We start from the raw sequence: 15,600 nt of genomic DNA, 5'->3' as shown, positions 1-15,600 counted from the left end.
AAGTAAGGTTGAACAGCTTTTGTGTTTGTATCTGTGAACTATCTGCCTGTATCTCAACCAGTCTTTCCAGAGATTTGTAGGTCATCTCTGTTTTAAAAACTTCACATATTGAGTATATTAACAGTTCGTGACACAGGTGCAGTGTTTTTTTTCCCAGTCAATTGTCTCTTTATTTTGTTTCTGGTGTTTTTCGGTGTAGAAACTGTTTATTGTTAGGTAATCAGATTTATCAATCTTCCCTTATGGTTTCTAGTATTCCATTATTGTTCTCACTCCTAGCTTATAAAGGAATTTCCTCATTTTTTAAATACTGTATATATAGTTTCATTAAAAAAACTTAAATCTGATTCATTTGCAGTTTCTCCTAGTATGTGTTGTGAAGAATTGGCTCATTTTTATCTTTCTTTTTCAAATAGTTATCAAGTTATCCCAATATCATTCATTGAAAAGTCCATCTGTTCTCCCTTGAGTTGAGCTATTCCTTTTATTGAATACTAAATTTCCGACTGTTATTGGATTTATTTCTTTGTTTTCTATTCTCTGCCATTGGCCTTTGATGCATACATATTTTGGGGACATTGTGAAGAGTAATAACTGCAATTGTCAAGGTTCTTTTGAGATTTTTTTTTTAAATGCCGGCTATGGAGATATTGCTACTTCAGCTTGTAATACTCATGTCTTTGGTGGTTTGTAAAGGAAATCTTTATAATCACTGAATTAAATCATCGTGCTTTGGAAATGTTAAAAACATTAATAGAGTAATATATTTTATATAGTTGTCATACAGTTTGAGTCCTGCTGTCTCTTTTTTAATTTTTTTTTTTTAACATTCATTTATTTTTGAGACAGAGAGACAAAGCATGAACAGGGGAGGGGCAGAGAGAGAGGGAGACACAGAATCTGAAACTGGCTCCAGGCTCTGAGCTGTCAGCACAGAGCCCAACGCAGGGCTCGAACTCACGGACCGTGAGATCATGACCTAAGCTGAAGTCGGACGCTTAACCGACCGAGCCACCCAGGCGCCCCTGACTCCTGCTGTCTCTAAACAGATTTACTTAGGGGGTCTTTTTCTGGTTCCACAAATTGCCAGTAAAGGATCAAAGTCTCTTTCAGTTTCAATGTTAATATCTAATACCTACTAAAGATTAGGTGTTATTACTTATTGGGACTGCCTAACCTGCTTTTCCCAGTGAAGGGAAAGGTTTTGTTTACATTATTACTTGATGAGTCTTACCCTGTGTACAATAATTTTCATATTAAGTGATACTATTTTCATGTATATTTAGGAAGATGAAAAGGCAGCAGCTGAGATTTATGAGGAATTTCTTGCTGCTTTTGAAGGAAGTGATGGTAATAAAGTGAAGACATTTGTGCGTGGAGGTGTTGTTAATGCAGCTAAAGGTTAGTATGAATATTACAGTCCTTGAGCAAATCCAAAATGTGCTAGTAGAATGACTGTAGGTAATTATGAAAGATGTTTGTTGTCTTTAGAATTTCACATTTTCTTTCTATCAGCACCCTCTAGTGTTGATATTAATCGTTAATTAGCAAAATAAATGGCCAGATATGGGTTAGAGAAATTGGAGCCAGAGAAGTTTTAAAAATATTTAGTGCCTTTCAAGGTTGAAGACAGCAGTGCACTTTGCAAAAATTTTAATGTATTTCATAGTTTCACTATAAAATGATTAAATTAGTATTTTGTTGGAGAGTAAGGTGGTAATAAGAACTTAACTTCATATTTTGTCACTAGTATATCAGTGCTAAACACATTTTCCTAATTTTTGTTTATTTTTAACTAAAAATAATAAAAGATCAAATAATATGAAATTATTTTTGAAAATTAGTTTTGAAGCTTAGTATTTTAAATTTCAGAAGAACATGAAACAGATGAAAAAAGAGGTAAAATCTATAAGCCGTCTTCAAGATTTGCAGATCAAAAAAATCCTCCAAATCAGTCATCCAATGAAAGACCACCATCTCTTCTTGTCATAGAAACCAAAAAACCTGTAAGTCATAATCAAATAAGTGGCTTTATATGTTCAGAGATGACACTGCCAATGATATTTCAGTACTTCCATTGTAAGCAGGACTTTGGTTTCTTGTTTATAATTATTTTTGGAATAGATGTTGAGTTTTGTTGCTTAATCTTTCTAGAGAAGAGATAATAAATTAGAGTAGGACATTTAGACGATATTCTTATGTTCTTTGAGCGATAAACATTTGGTGTTACTGTACTCATTGCATACTGCAAGTAAAAAGTTGACTGTATTTTATTTATTTTTAAAATTTTTTTAATGTTTATTTATTTTTGATAGAGACAGAGCATGAATGGGGGAGGGGTAGAGAGAGAGGGAGACACAGAATCTGAAACAGGCTCCAGGCTCTGAGCTGTCAGCACAGAGCCCGACGCGGGTCTCGAACTCACGGAGTGAGAGATCATGACCTGAGCTGAAGTCAGACGCTCAACCGACTGAGCCACCCAGGCACCCCAAAAGTTGACTGTATTTTAAATAAAAAGTAATGGGATTTTTGTTTTTAAACAGTTCTAAACTGAGGTATTTAAATAATACCAGCATGTGTAGTGGCAGTTAACTTTGGAAAACTTACGTATTCCAATAATGTATCTTTTGCCTAGAGCATTTTTGGTATTTATTTGGAAATACTGTCAACCTAGTGGCACTTTCTTTTAAGTATTCTTGGTATTAGAAAAATTTTTATTTTTCGATGAATTTTTCATGGTAGTTGGTATATAGATATGGGTCACGTCATTTGGAACCATACTTGGTGAAGAAATATGATTACATTGAAAGGTGACACTGACTTTCCTTGCATGACTAAAATAGCTCTGGATGCAAAGGAAAAAAAGCAGTTTAATTGAGATATAATTCACATACCATAAAATTTACCCTTTTAAATTATTCAGTTATTTTTTAAATTATATTCACAATTGTGCAAAAATCACTAATTTCTAATTGCAGAACATTTTTATTATCCCAGAAAGAAACCTTATACCTATTTTAGTCATCCCCAACCCCTGGCAATTACTAATCTCCTTTTTATCTGTTTGGATTTGCCTGTTTAAGACATTTCATGCAGATGGAATCATACAACATGTAGCCTTTTGTTTCTGGCTTCTTAGCATAATATTTCAAGGTTCATCTGTATGTTCTGGCACATGTTAGTACCTTATTCCTTTTTATGGTTGAATAATATTTTATGGATATAGCACATACTGTTTATGCATCTATCACTTGACATTTGGGTTGTCTCCACTTTTTGGTTATTGTGGATAATGTTGCTATAAACATTTGTGGGTAGGCTTTTTTTGTGGACTTACATATTCAGTTCTCAAGTATATGATATATGTATTTTATATCCCTACATACACATACACCTAGGAATGGAATTCTGGGTTGTATGGTAACTATTTGTTTAATCTTTTGAGAAACTGCCAAAACTGTTTTCCAGATTAGCTGTATCATTTTATAATCCCATCAGCAATGTATGAGGGTTCTAATTTTTCCACATCTTTACCAACGCTTGTTAAAATTGTCTATTTTTAAAATTTATTTTAGTCATCTTAGTGGGTGTGAAGTTGTAGCTAATTGTGATTTTGATTTTCACTTCCCTGATGATGAACATCTTTTTATGTGTTTATCATCCATTTGTAGTCTTCTGTGGAGAAATGTCTTTTTAGCTCCTTGGCCCATTTTGTAATTGGGCTTCTTGTTGTCTTTTTACTGTTAAGTTGTAAGAGTATTTTACACTTCCTGGAGTCAAGTCTCTTATCAGCTATTTGAATTGCACATGTTTTCTCCCATTCTGTGAGTTGTCTTTGCATTTTATTGATAGTGTCCTTTGAAGCCCAAAGTTTTTAATTTTGATGAAGTTTAGTTTATCTGTTTGTTTTGTATGTTGCTTTTGCTTTCGATGTCATATCTAAGAAATCATTGCCTTATTCAAAGTCATGAAGTCATGAAGATTTATTCCTATGTTTTTCTCTTAGAGTTTTATAGTTTTAGTGCTTCAGTTTAGTTTCTGTGAGTCATTTGAGTGAATTTTTGTGTATGGCATGAAGAAGTTCAACTTCACTTTTTCTTGCATATGGATATTCTAGCACTATTTGTGAAAAAAGGCTATTTTTCTCCATTGTGTTATTTTGGCACTTCTAAGAGAGGGATTTCAAAAGCAGTTTTAAAAGAGGAATTCCAAAGATGTTACTCATTGTTTTACTAATTCATAGTCCTCCTACAGTGATTGTTTTGAAGAAGGGCATATTTTTGGTAGTTGTTCATGGTACTTTAGTTGGCAGTTCAGTTACTTTATGTTCATTAGTTTTGCTTCCTGTTATTCTCTAACAATATTCAGGCCTAATTATCCCAGGCTTTTAGGGGATAAAGTTAGCGAGTCCTTTACTTTAAGACTGTAGTTTGTTATTTTCTTTAATTGCTTTAATAATTGTTAAATTCTTAGTTCAAGAGAACAGGAAGGAAGTGCAGTGAAAACAGTAATTTAAATAATTAGAACATAATTGGCACTAAAATAAAAATTATTTAAAACGATCTGATTATTGAACCATTCGTTTTGTTTAATCTTGTTTTGTATGAAGTATAACTTGTTATATCCTTCATAGCCACTGAAGAAAGGGGAGAAAGAAAAGAAAAAAAGCAATTTGGAACTCTTCAAAGAAGAATTGAAACAGTAAGTTTTATAGTGTGGAGAACAGCTATCATAGGTATTTTGCATTATTGGCTTAGAGATGCAGGTATGAAGAATGTAGTTTACTGATTAGTTACCACTAAACTGGCTTACCTACTATGAGGTTGTTTTAGATATTATAGTGATTTTTTTTAGGATATGTTTGAAAGTGAATTAGCATTTCATCCAGCACCTGGGCTGGTTACATCATGTAGATGCAGTTCAATTGATAGTATCTAAGTATTTAATGTCCAGAGTCCTGTTTGCAGTGGAAACAATGTAGTCACTGAGATATGGGTGAGGAGTGAGCAAACTTAACCAAGAAAGAACAAATTCTGTGGTCTTGATGTTGAATTTCCACCTTGGAAGTGGGCTTTGTATTCTAATGCTTGTTTGACATAGCAGAAATTTGCTCATGGCTTATAGCTGTGGGACTCACTGATCTCGGTTGTTAGTACTGGCATTTAATTATTCACAAATATTTCAAGTTCTGTGAACATGGTACCTGGGTAAGTTGTATTCTTAACAGATGTGAACGAACAAATTTTGGCTCATTGTTAGTGATTATAAATGTTTTCAACAGAATTCAGGAAGAGCGTGATGAGAGACATAAAACAAAAGGCAGGTTAAGCCGATTTGAGCCTCCTCAGTCAGATTCTGATGGTCAGCGTCGTTCTAGTAAGTGACATTTTTTTTAATGTTTATAGTTGTGATTAACTATTCTAAAAACTAAGAATTGTTTTCTTTTCCCCTTTTAAAGTGGATGCGCCTTCAAGAAGAAATAGATCATCTGGTGGTAATACAGTTTTTTGCTTTTTTTAACTAATAAAAATTGTCCATACTTTGTATTTTGCAGGTTATAATTTTTTTTTCCTCTTTGTCCTAGTTCTTGATGATTATGCACCTGGCTCACATGATGTAGGAGATCCAAGCACTACTAATTTATACCTTGGAAACATTAATCCACAGGTAATATTAGAAAGTTAGATGAATGTTGACTTGTATTCTTTATAATTATGGAAGAAAACTGCTTTATCAATAAAATAAAGTCAAGAATCTAAAATAAGAAAATTTGATGGACCTTAGGGACTATTGAAGTCTCTAAAATTACCTTATAAAATTAAGTCTTAACTGGTATGGGCTGAATTATCTTGCTGCAGTTCTTAAGGGTTTACCTCGTACTCTTTCTGTAACTGGACTATCTGAATTTGAAATGTCTTACTATGTGCTGATTTTATTATTTATCAAAATAGGATATGACCAGTGCTAGACAATGTTCTTTTGAGACTACCCCCTTCTGATGCATAGCTTGCTTCCTTAATAGTGTATTTCCTTTTTCTTTCTTCATAATAGCAAACTAGTGATTTGTGCCTGTCTTTTATATTTTAATTCTTTTCCTCATTTTAGTGTTACTTGTGTTATGAGGAATGTAGTGGTTGTAATAAATAACATGCTCTTTTTAAAAGTTACATCTGTTTGGACCTCATTGTGTATTTACCATTTTCTCTTTTCTCTAGCAATTACATAAGGTGCTGGAAAAAGAAAAAGTGATTAGATTTTTTTTTTCTTTTATCACCAACATATATTTTCTCCTTTTCTTAAATGCGATAATCACTGCTGCCTGAAAAACATTGCTAAATGCCTAAAGAAATCACTGCCGAAAAACAGCTTATTTTATTTTATTTTTTTATTTATTTTTTTAACGTTTATTTATTTTTTGAGACAGAGAGAGACAGAGCATGAACCGGGGAGGGTCAGAGAGAAAGAGGGAGACACAGAATCTGAAACAGGTCCCAGGCTCTGAGCTGTCAGCACAGAGCCCGACACGGGGCTCGAACCCACGAACCGCAAGATCATGACCTAAGCCGAAGTCAGACGCTTAACTGAGCCACCCAGGCGCCCCCCCCCCTTTTTTTTTTTAATTTTAAAACAGCTTATTTTAGATGCAGGATCTTAAAAGGAGCAAGAGGGGATGTAGAGGTGTACTTCTGATTTCTTTAGCCATCGGCCTCTTCACCCTGACCACTTATTTGTGTTTCTGGTATGAAAAGATTTGTGAATGTCCCATGAGGGCAAGATTTTACCTGTATAGATAGAGGTCCTAGTACTTGAATGGAAAATTGTAGCATTAAAATATCTTTTTGTTAAGTTTGCAACGATTACTTTGCTTTCTGTTGCATAGAATTTCCCTTTTTTCGCATACCAAAAAACTCTCAATCTTTTTAATAGATGAATGAAGAAATGCTGTGTCAAGAATTTGGAAGATTTGGACCATTAGCCAGTGTGAAAATTATGTGGCCTAGAACTGATGAAGAAAGAGCAAGAGAGAGAAACTGTGGCTTTGTGGCCTTTATGAATAGAAGAGATGCTGAAAGAGCTTTAAAAAATTTAAATGGTAAGAAAGTTTTTATTGTCTCTTAATAGAATTCAGACTTTTTCTCGTTCTGGAAATACTTACGAAAACTCTAGGGGAAAAATAGACCAGAAATGGAAAGGTTAAAATTAATTCAAATTATCAGTCATCTTTTATTTTCTTTTGAGAGTTACCAGGGTGACCTTTCTTTTCTTTTTTTGTAGGAAAGATGATTATGTCTTTTGAAATGAAGCTAGGTTGGGGTAAAGCTGTGCCTATTCCTCCACATCCAATATACATTCCGCCTTCTATGATGGAACATACGCTTCCCCCACCTCCATCAGGACTGCCTTTTAATGCGCAGCCTAGAGAGAGGTTAAAAAACCCCAATGCTCCAATGTTACCGCCACCTAAAAACAAGGAGGATTTTGAGAAGGTAATTTAAAAAATGTACATAGGGCCGCATCTAATTTGTAAATACTAAATCTGTGGTAGTATTTCTTTTCAATAATTTTATAGAAAATGTGTGTGTAATTTTGTTTGGCAACTCTTAAAGAAATAAGTAGATGTGTTCCCTGCCTTAGCCCATGGAAACCCTGTATTGAAATACTAGGTCATATTTTTATTTGTGGCTACCATTCCTTTTTTGACCACTTAAGTTTTTTTTTTCCTTTGTCCACTATTGTATCCAGGTTTGCTTAAGTGCAATATCTAAATTAACTTTGTTCTGAGAAAGTGATACTTTGTATTTGGTTAAGTGACTTTTCAATTAGAAAGACCTAAATAGTTAAACTGTTTGGATGGCTGCTAGCTAATTTAATTCTCAAGGTCTGAGGCATTAGAGTATTTGAGAGCATATGTGGTTTTTTTTAAAAAAACAGTTAACTACTCTAGTAAAAGCAAAGGGTGAGTATTTTCTTTTTATTAAACATAAAACCAACTTAATTTCAAGTTTATAAGAATTTGTTGGTTCTATTATGAAATAATTACACTTAAAATGACAGGGCTGGTTTTAAAGGCTTGGGAACAAAGTAGCAAACTGTATGGTCAGAGGCAAACAGTTAATTATTTCACAAATTAAAATCTTTATCTGATAATTCTCAGTGTAGTACCTATTTCAGTGCATTGATGTGCATTCTGGCAGGAATGTTCTGATTCTTTGCATTTGGTGAACATTTATTGTTCACTGAACACATCCATTTGCATTTATGTAATTGCTTAGTGTATAATTACTTCAAATGCAGTCATTGCCTGCAAAACTTGTGATTAGATGTGTAGTGTTTTCAATGCATTATGTATATTTTTGCTTGTTACTTGTTAACAATACTCACATATTCTATGTTTATTATCTGATGTGACTTCATATACAGACTCTGTCGCAAGCCATAGTCAAAGTGGTTATCCCAACAGAAAGGTACATGTTTTTCTTTATTATTACTGATCTAAATATAGACAATATCCCCTTCTGAATTAAAAAAAAATGGTGTTGAGGAAAAGGTAATATCTTGACTGAGCAATGGTTCCTTCCCAGTACTTTTTGGGGGGGATATGTGACTAACTTTAGTGTACTTTGCAATTTTATGTCCTTATCTTTTTGTTTTTATTGTTACCAATGTAGGGGATTTTATAGCTTTAGTAGTTAGAAGGTGTTCAATAGATTTAATATGGAGTTGTTAGTCTAATAATATTAGACTATTGTGATGGGAAAATAGTATTTTAAATGTATCTTAAATTGTGTATAATGTTACATTTTGACCCATCTGTTTTTTTTTCTCTTTGTTCCTGAATGATCTGTGTTTACGCAACTTTAGTTTGAGTTCTCCTTACTGAAGGGCATAGCTTTGGTTTTTTCTAATTGATTAGGAATTACTACCAATTCATTTCATGAACACTGAACATACTAGAAACTTTTTTTCATGGTAACAAAGGTATTTGGAATTCTTTTATTTTCCTTTCTTCCTTTTTTTCATTTTCAACATAATGATAAAGCAGAAGAATTCATGCTCTAGGTATGCTCTTGCTCAGTCAAGCTAAGCCTTTTCCCAAACACAGGAACACAACACTGGTTGAATAATAAATGAACACAAAAGAATACCAAATTCTCTTTGACATTGGCCTTGGTGAGCAACACCAGCTGAACTGTCTGCGGCAGCGGGGGACCAGGAAAACATCATGGGATGGATTGGGAAAGTATACAGTTTTTGACCAGACATTGGTACGATCGACTCCAATAAATGTGGTTTTATTATAACTGAGAGACAATTTTTTGGTTTTTTTTTTTTTTTTTTTTTTGGTTGTTATTGCCCAGAGTAAGATAATTGCCATTTTAAAATAAAATAATGCACTTTAAAATATATCCTCTTTTTGTACTACACTGTTTCATTCTGATAGAAAAGTCACCCTTTTAAAAATGATGTTAAATACACAATCTTTAAGGAAAAAGCTGTGTGATTACAATTCTTTAATAATCTTGAATTCGGGTTAGCAACAAACTAATTGTCAGATTTTGATTTTAAATAATCACATGAAATGTTTAAATATTTTTAAACTTTAAATTTTCTAAAATAGATTTTATCAGTTTACAAGCCTATTTAAAACTATAGTGGGTTTTTTTTCCACTGATAAAAAAGCACTCACAGGAAAGTATTTTTGTAGCATTTAAAAAGCATATATCCAGTAGTAGCTTTACATGTGGCTCAGCTTATTTCAAAACTAAATTTTGAGTAAATATTTTGTTGAAAAGTCTTAACTCACCATTACAGTGAATCCTTTGTTTAAAACTTGCTAAACCATTTTTCATCTATAATATTCAAGTCAAGTTGCATTTGACTTAATTCGTATAAGTTTTTGGATGTATAGCATTTGTCCCCCTAGTAATTGATTTTATATATTATGATATTCACATAAAATTTCCCTCCACTTCAATTTGGCACATACCAGTGGGAGTTTTGGAACTGAATCATAACTTTACATTATCTCCCTTCCCTCAAAATGATATCATTAGCTGTATGGATGCCAAGAATACATTCTTATTTGGATGTCAAGAACGGCATATTTGCAGAACTATTAATACTAGTTTTTAGATTTAAAATTGATGCTTTTGGTTTTTTGTTTTAACAATTTTGAGGTTGAATGAATAGTTTTAAATATAGTTTCCCCTTTATTAAAGATTTAAACTTTCATATAATTTTTTTGATCTAAAAAGGTCAAAAAAATTAATTTTTTTCACTATGTTGAAATTTTAGTGTCCATTTAAGTAGTTTTGTTTGAAAACTGTAAGAAAATAATTATAATGACCATGAGATAAATTATTTTACTGTTTATGTACTCTGAAGCAGTGCTTTATAGAGCCAAAAAAATCTGTCTTATTCTATAACTCTATTCATATTCTAGCAATTATATGAACTTAATTTGAGCTGGGAATGCTAAAGGTGTAATTTAGTGTGTGCCTTGTACCAAGAGCCAATATCCTTTTGCTTTTCCCAATTATTATTTGCCAACTCTGTATGTTTGGGGGACTGGTGAAGTGAGAAATCAAAAGCAGCTTATAATAAGCTGAGTCATTTTTGCTTGATGCTGTAATCAATGTCTAAAATAGTGTTATATATTCACATGATTTTAGGACCTAGAGTTTGAAAATAAAGATTTTCTATGAGCCCAACCAATAAAATGTACTAAAAAGTTACAAGTTTCTTTTTGGCTTAGATATTGGAAAGTAATTGTTTTGAAAAGTGGGAAAAGCATCTCACCATGTCCCTGTTTTTGGAATATTTTGGAAAGCGGACTCCATTTAAGTCTTTGGCAATATAATTGCTTCATTGAGTCATAATATGCAGGCAGAATTATACATGTCATGAGTGGTGTGAACTAGTTTGAAGTGTGATCCAAAGGGATGTTGCCTCATTAAAGGTCAGATTCAATAAAAACTCCATCTGCTATATGTGTACCAGAAAAGCACAGGAGTTGGATGGATTTTTTATTAAATCAGGCCTTAAACTTGTTAAATAGTTCTGCTTTTTTATAAATTATAGTTATGTATATAACGTTTCAATACCACCACAAAAGTGCTTGGTTTAGGAATATTTTCTTTTAAAACTGAGATAGTATGTAAGTTTTTAGATGGCTATGATAACATGTAAGCTCTGAGTTTACTGATTTTATATATTTGCAGCTTTCCAATTAGTTGTGATTCATAATTTAATGTTTTGCATTTTGAAAATAAAATTAAGTGGCATTTAAAAAATTAAAACTTTATTGCTAAGAAGCTGTGTTGTGGTTTCCCACCCTCCCTTCTCCTTTCCTTCCCCTCCAACTCCCCTGTCCCCATTATCCCGCTCCCTCTTAATGCACAAGGAAGGCATTAACATATGCTCCAGGTTATTTTTTTGGTATAAAATTTTGTATTAGTCAGCAGAATAATCTTTTTCTGCACAATTATAGTAACTTAGGACAAGTATAGTTTTATGTAGTGGTAGGTCTGAATCCATTTTCTTTAACTGTGTTGTTGTTGTAGGAATTTACTCGCCCTGATACATCGAATGATAGAGTTTGTTGTACGTGAAGGGCCAATGTTTGAAGCTATGATTATGAACAGAGAAATCAACAATCCTATGTTCAGGTGTGCTTTTTTTCTTTTAAAAAAATTTTTTTTACTGTGGTAAAATATACATATAACAAAATGTATCATTTTTGCCATTTTTACGTGTATAGTTGAATGGCGTTAAGTACATTCATATTATTGTGCAGACTACCTCGTATAAGTGGAATCATTCAGTATTTGTTGAGACTTGCTTATTTCATTTAGCATAATGTCTTCAAGGTTCATCCATGTTGTAGCATGTGTCAGAATTTCCTTACCTTTAAAGCTGAATAATAGTCCATTGCCTGTATAAACCACATTTTGTTTGTCCTCAGGTGTGCGTTTAAAAAAAACTTTTAGGGGCACCTGGGTGGCTCAGTCGGTTAAGCGGCTGACTTCAGCTCAGGTCATGATATCGCAGTCTGTGAGTTTGAGCCCCGCATTGGTCTATGTACTGACAGCTGAGAGCCTGGAGCCTACTTCAGATTCTGTGTCTCCCTCTCTCTCTGCCCTTCCCCTGCTCATGCTCTGTCTCTCTCTCCCTCTCCCTCTCTCTCAAAAATAAACATTTAAAAAAAAAAAAAACAAAAAACCTTTGTTTTTTGGAATTAAAAATATTTCCAAGAATAAATTTTAGAAGTTTGGGGTTATTTTTGTCGTAGGATGAGAAGACAGTTATAGTGAATAGGATGCACTTGGATCAGTTTTCCATCTGATTTTGATTTAGTTAACTGCGTAACATTGTTTTTAGCAGTCTCTAGGAGGAAAATACTCTGTGCTTTTCAATGAAAGTCCTTCATAAGTGAGATATAGTAGAATAATGGAGATTTATAGAAAATTGCTTATCTTCTGAATAGCTGTGGTATCTAAGGCATTCATTTAACACTCTTAAGTCTTTAAAATACACTGCTTTTGAAATTTCTATTTTTGGAAAATCTCTCCACTGCCAGATACAATAGCCTACATGTAAGCGTTCAATAAAATTGATTGTAAGATGTATACATACCTTCTGAGTACTAACATTAGTCACAAAGGCTGTCTGGGGGCTAGGGTGAGGAAGGGGATAGATGGCAGAAGGCAGTGGGTAAGTATTTTTCTTCAGGGATCTTTGCTTTTGGTTTTTATTTTAAATGAAATAGGCAAGTAGTAGTTCTGATTTGTTTATATTTACTTGAAGACACTTAATATGATTAATTTTTGTTTTTTGTGTTTGTTTTGTTTTAGATTCTTATTTGAAAACCAGACACCAGCCCATGTTTACTATAGGTGGAAGCTTTATTCTATTCTGCAGGCAAGTGGAATCAATCGCTTTGTTAATTTTGACTCTGAATATTTCACCGTTCTAATAACATTCTGTACATTTATTAGGGAGATTCTCCGACTAAGTGGCGGACGGAAGATTTTCGTATGTTCAAAAATGGATCTTTTTGGAGGCCACCACCATTAAATCCATACCTGCATGGGATGTCAGAAGAACAAGAAACAGAAGCTTTTGTAGAGGAGCCTAGTAAAAAGGGAGCACTTAAGGAAGAGTAAGAATTTTTTTCCTTTTCTGTTAACATATTCAGAAAAGTCACTTTAATAATTGCTTTAATTAATATCTTATTAAGATGTTAACTCTAAAATGTGAATTGTTTCTTTTACTTGTGAATGTTTAGAATACCAACATTGTATTGCTTTGTAATTTTAAATATCTCGGTAAGTATAAGTATGTATTCTATTGACCTTTGTCTCTTCCTACTGATGAAGAGTAGTGATGGTCTCTTAAGCAATGATTCTCTAGCAATGGAATACTTGTGGTTTTTAGAGAAATTATATTGGGACCCTTAGAATTCTTGCCTCTCTGAATGCAACATTAAAGAGGAAAAATTACTGTAGAGCTTTGTGAAATCATATGGTTGACTATTCAAAGCCTTTCCACAAGAGTTTACAATGTGTGGCCACCATGGAAACATATTTATCAGTGCTCAGTCATTATGGGTACAGTGAAGTTAGACTGGTTTAAGAAGCAGAAACAAATACAGCTATTAAATATTAAGAGGAGGTCCTCATGGAAGAAAATTGGCTAAGAGGTTATGGCATATAGGAGTATATACTCAACTGTGTAGAGTAAATCTTAATGCTAGCTGCATTGATTCATTGTTTGTGAAAGCATTTGCTAATGGAGAGCTGTATATTTTTGAAGCCTATTTGCTTCTTAAGATGTATTTTCATCATTTTTTCCAGGGATCTGCAAACTCAGCCTATAGGCTAAATCTGGCTGCCTCCTGTTTTTGTAAATAAAGTTTTATTAGAACACAATCATGCCCTCTCCCCTCCTTTTTTTTTTTCTTTTTATTTCATTTTAACTTGTTGTCTATGGTTGCTTTGGTGTTAATAGCAGTGGAGTCGAGTAACTACTAGAGAGACTATATGATCTGCATTGCCTGAAATATTTATTATCTGATCCTTTACAGACAGTTTGTCATCCCCTGCTTTTAGCCTATTGTGATCTGATGCAGAAGTGCTAAAGTAACTGACTTCCTTCAAAAGAAAGTGAAGAACATGAAGGCTTTTTTCCATTGTAATGGGATAATAGGACTGGGACACTCACAAACACTTCTTGCAAATAAATGCCCATAATTTAAAATTTACTTTATTTGAAAACTAAAAATCACTGAATTATTTATTTATGAGAAAGTATTCTTCCCCCATGTAAGTTCTTCAAAGAAATGTAATGTATTTGGGGGACTCAAATCAGACTTAACACAATTTAGTCTTCAGAATTTTATCTGAGTGGGTTTTAAAGAAATTAGTTTGTGAGCAGAAACTATAATGGCATTTGAAATTTATGTCTATAAATATTTATGTTAAAAACATTTGTATTCAGACAGAGGGACAAATTAGAAGAAATCCTGAGGGGGTTAACTCCAAGGAAAAATGATATTGGAGATGCAATGGTTTTTTGTCTTAATAATGCTGAAGCTGCTGAAGAAATAGTGGATTGCATTACTGAGTCATTGTCCATCTTAAAAACACCCCTCCCTAAAAAGGTATGGGCATAATTTCTCTTTATGGAACATTAAGTAAAAGAGAAATAATAGTTGACTTCATTTTGGATTGAAATTGGTTTCCTTTTTACATGAAGAACTTGACTGAAGAAATCTTTCCTATGCAGTCTTATTTTCCTTCTGTCTGGGAAACTTGTTATGTTAATTGATGTGCAGATTATCAACCGGTTGAAATAGAAATGAGTTACATATTTTATCCCTGCCAAAGTAGTGGCTTCAGGAATGTTGAATTTCTTATAACCCTTCTAATTAGCTGTGAGTGTTATAGCTAAACATTAGCCTTATGCCACTAATTGCAAAAAATTTCAATATGGATTTTTTTCTAGCTATATTATTTGCTGCTCGTTTTTATTTTTAATCTCATTTATGTTATCTTTTGGTATTCTAGATTGCCAGATTATATTTGGTTTCTGATGTTTTGTATAACTCTTCAGCCAAAGTTGCCAATGCTTCATATTATAGAAAATTGTAAGTATAATGTTGTAAGCTGATATTCCTGAAATAATATTTAAGGGTAAGGAATTCAGAAGAGAGAATTATTTTGTTAATGTTAATTAATTTGAATTTCTTTATAGTTCATAGAATTTTCTAAAAAATCAGGTTGCATTCATTAATCCACTTTAAGCTAAGTGTTTTCAAAGTTTTCATATTTTTTGATAAATTACACTAGAACAAATAAGCGTTAAAAAATAACTTTATATTTCTATTGCATATTTAGCCAGTTGTGTAGTAAATAAACAGAAACAATAGAAATAATGGAAGGCATAAAGGAAGAGACCAAAGACAGAACATGAATTGTTTTAATCTAGCTGTTCAATCTAACAGTTTTTTTTTGCCTTGGACAAGTCACTTAACTTTTCCTAATATAAAACAGAGGTCAGTTTAGGTAACTTAATGTATCATAAATGTAAAGTTCCTTG

At 32.9% G+C, this 15,600-nt stretch overlaps 1 protein-coding gene across 3 annotated transcripts in view; it reads left to right on the top strand.

Annotated features, from left to right (window-relative positions):
• Positions 1-15,600, top strand: part of LOC102971710 (U2 snRNP associated SURP domain containing) — a 53,434-nt gene that overhangs the window by 14,020 nt on the left and 23,814 nt on the right. Inside the window, exons 5-18 of one of the 3 annotated variants that reach the window (XM_042998575.1) lie at positions 1,287-1,401; positions 1,873-2,006; positions 4,634-4,701; positions 5,282-5,376; positions 5,459-5,494; positions 5,585-5,667; positions 6,928-7,093; positions 7,276-7,487; positions 8,422-8,465; positions 11,565-11,669; positions 12,855-12,921; positions 12,999-13,162; positions 14,500-14,662; positions 15,069-15,148. In XM_042998575.1, the coding sequence (XP_042854509.1) occupies positions 1,287-1,401; positions 1,873-2,006; positions 4,634-4,701; positions 5,282-5,376; positions 5,459-5,494; positions 5,585-5,667; positions 6,928-7,093; positions 7,276-7,487; positions 8,422-8,465; positions 11,565-11,669; positions 12,855-12,921; positions 12,999-13,162; positions 14,500-14,662; positions 15,069-15,148 (1,532 nt within the window). Of the gene's footprint in view, positions 1-1,286; positions 1,402-1,872; positions 2,007-4,633; positions 4,702-5,281; positions 5,377-5,458; positions 5,495-5,584; positions 5,668-6,927; positions 7,094-7,275; positions 7,488-8,421; positions 8,466-11,564; positions 11,670-12,854; positions 12,922-12,998; positions 13,163-14,499; positions 14,663-15,068; positions 15,149-15,600 lie in introns of those variants that run through there. The other 2 variants (XM_042998574.1, XM_042998576.1) reach the window with 2 other exon arrangements.

This window comes from Panthera tigris, chromosome C2, assembly GCF_018350195.1.
Source record: "Panthera tigris isolate Pti1 chromosome C2, P.tigris_Pti1_mat1.1, whole genome shotgun sequence".
NCBI lineage: Eukaryota > Metazoa > Chordata > Mammalia > Carnivora > Felidae > Panthera > Panthera tigris.
The sequence above is the reverse complement of the archived record's forward strand: the minus strand, read 5'-3'. Positions and strand labels throughout refer to the sequence as shown.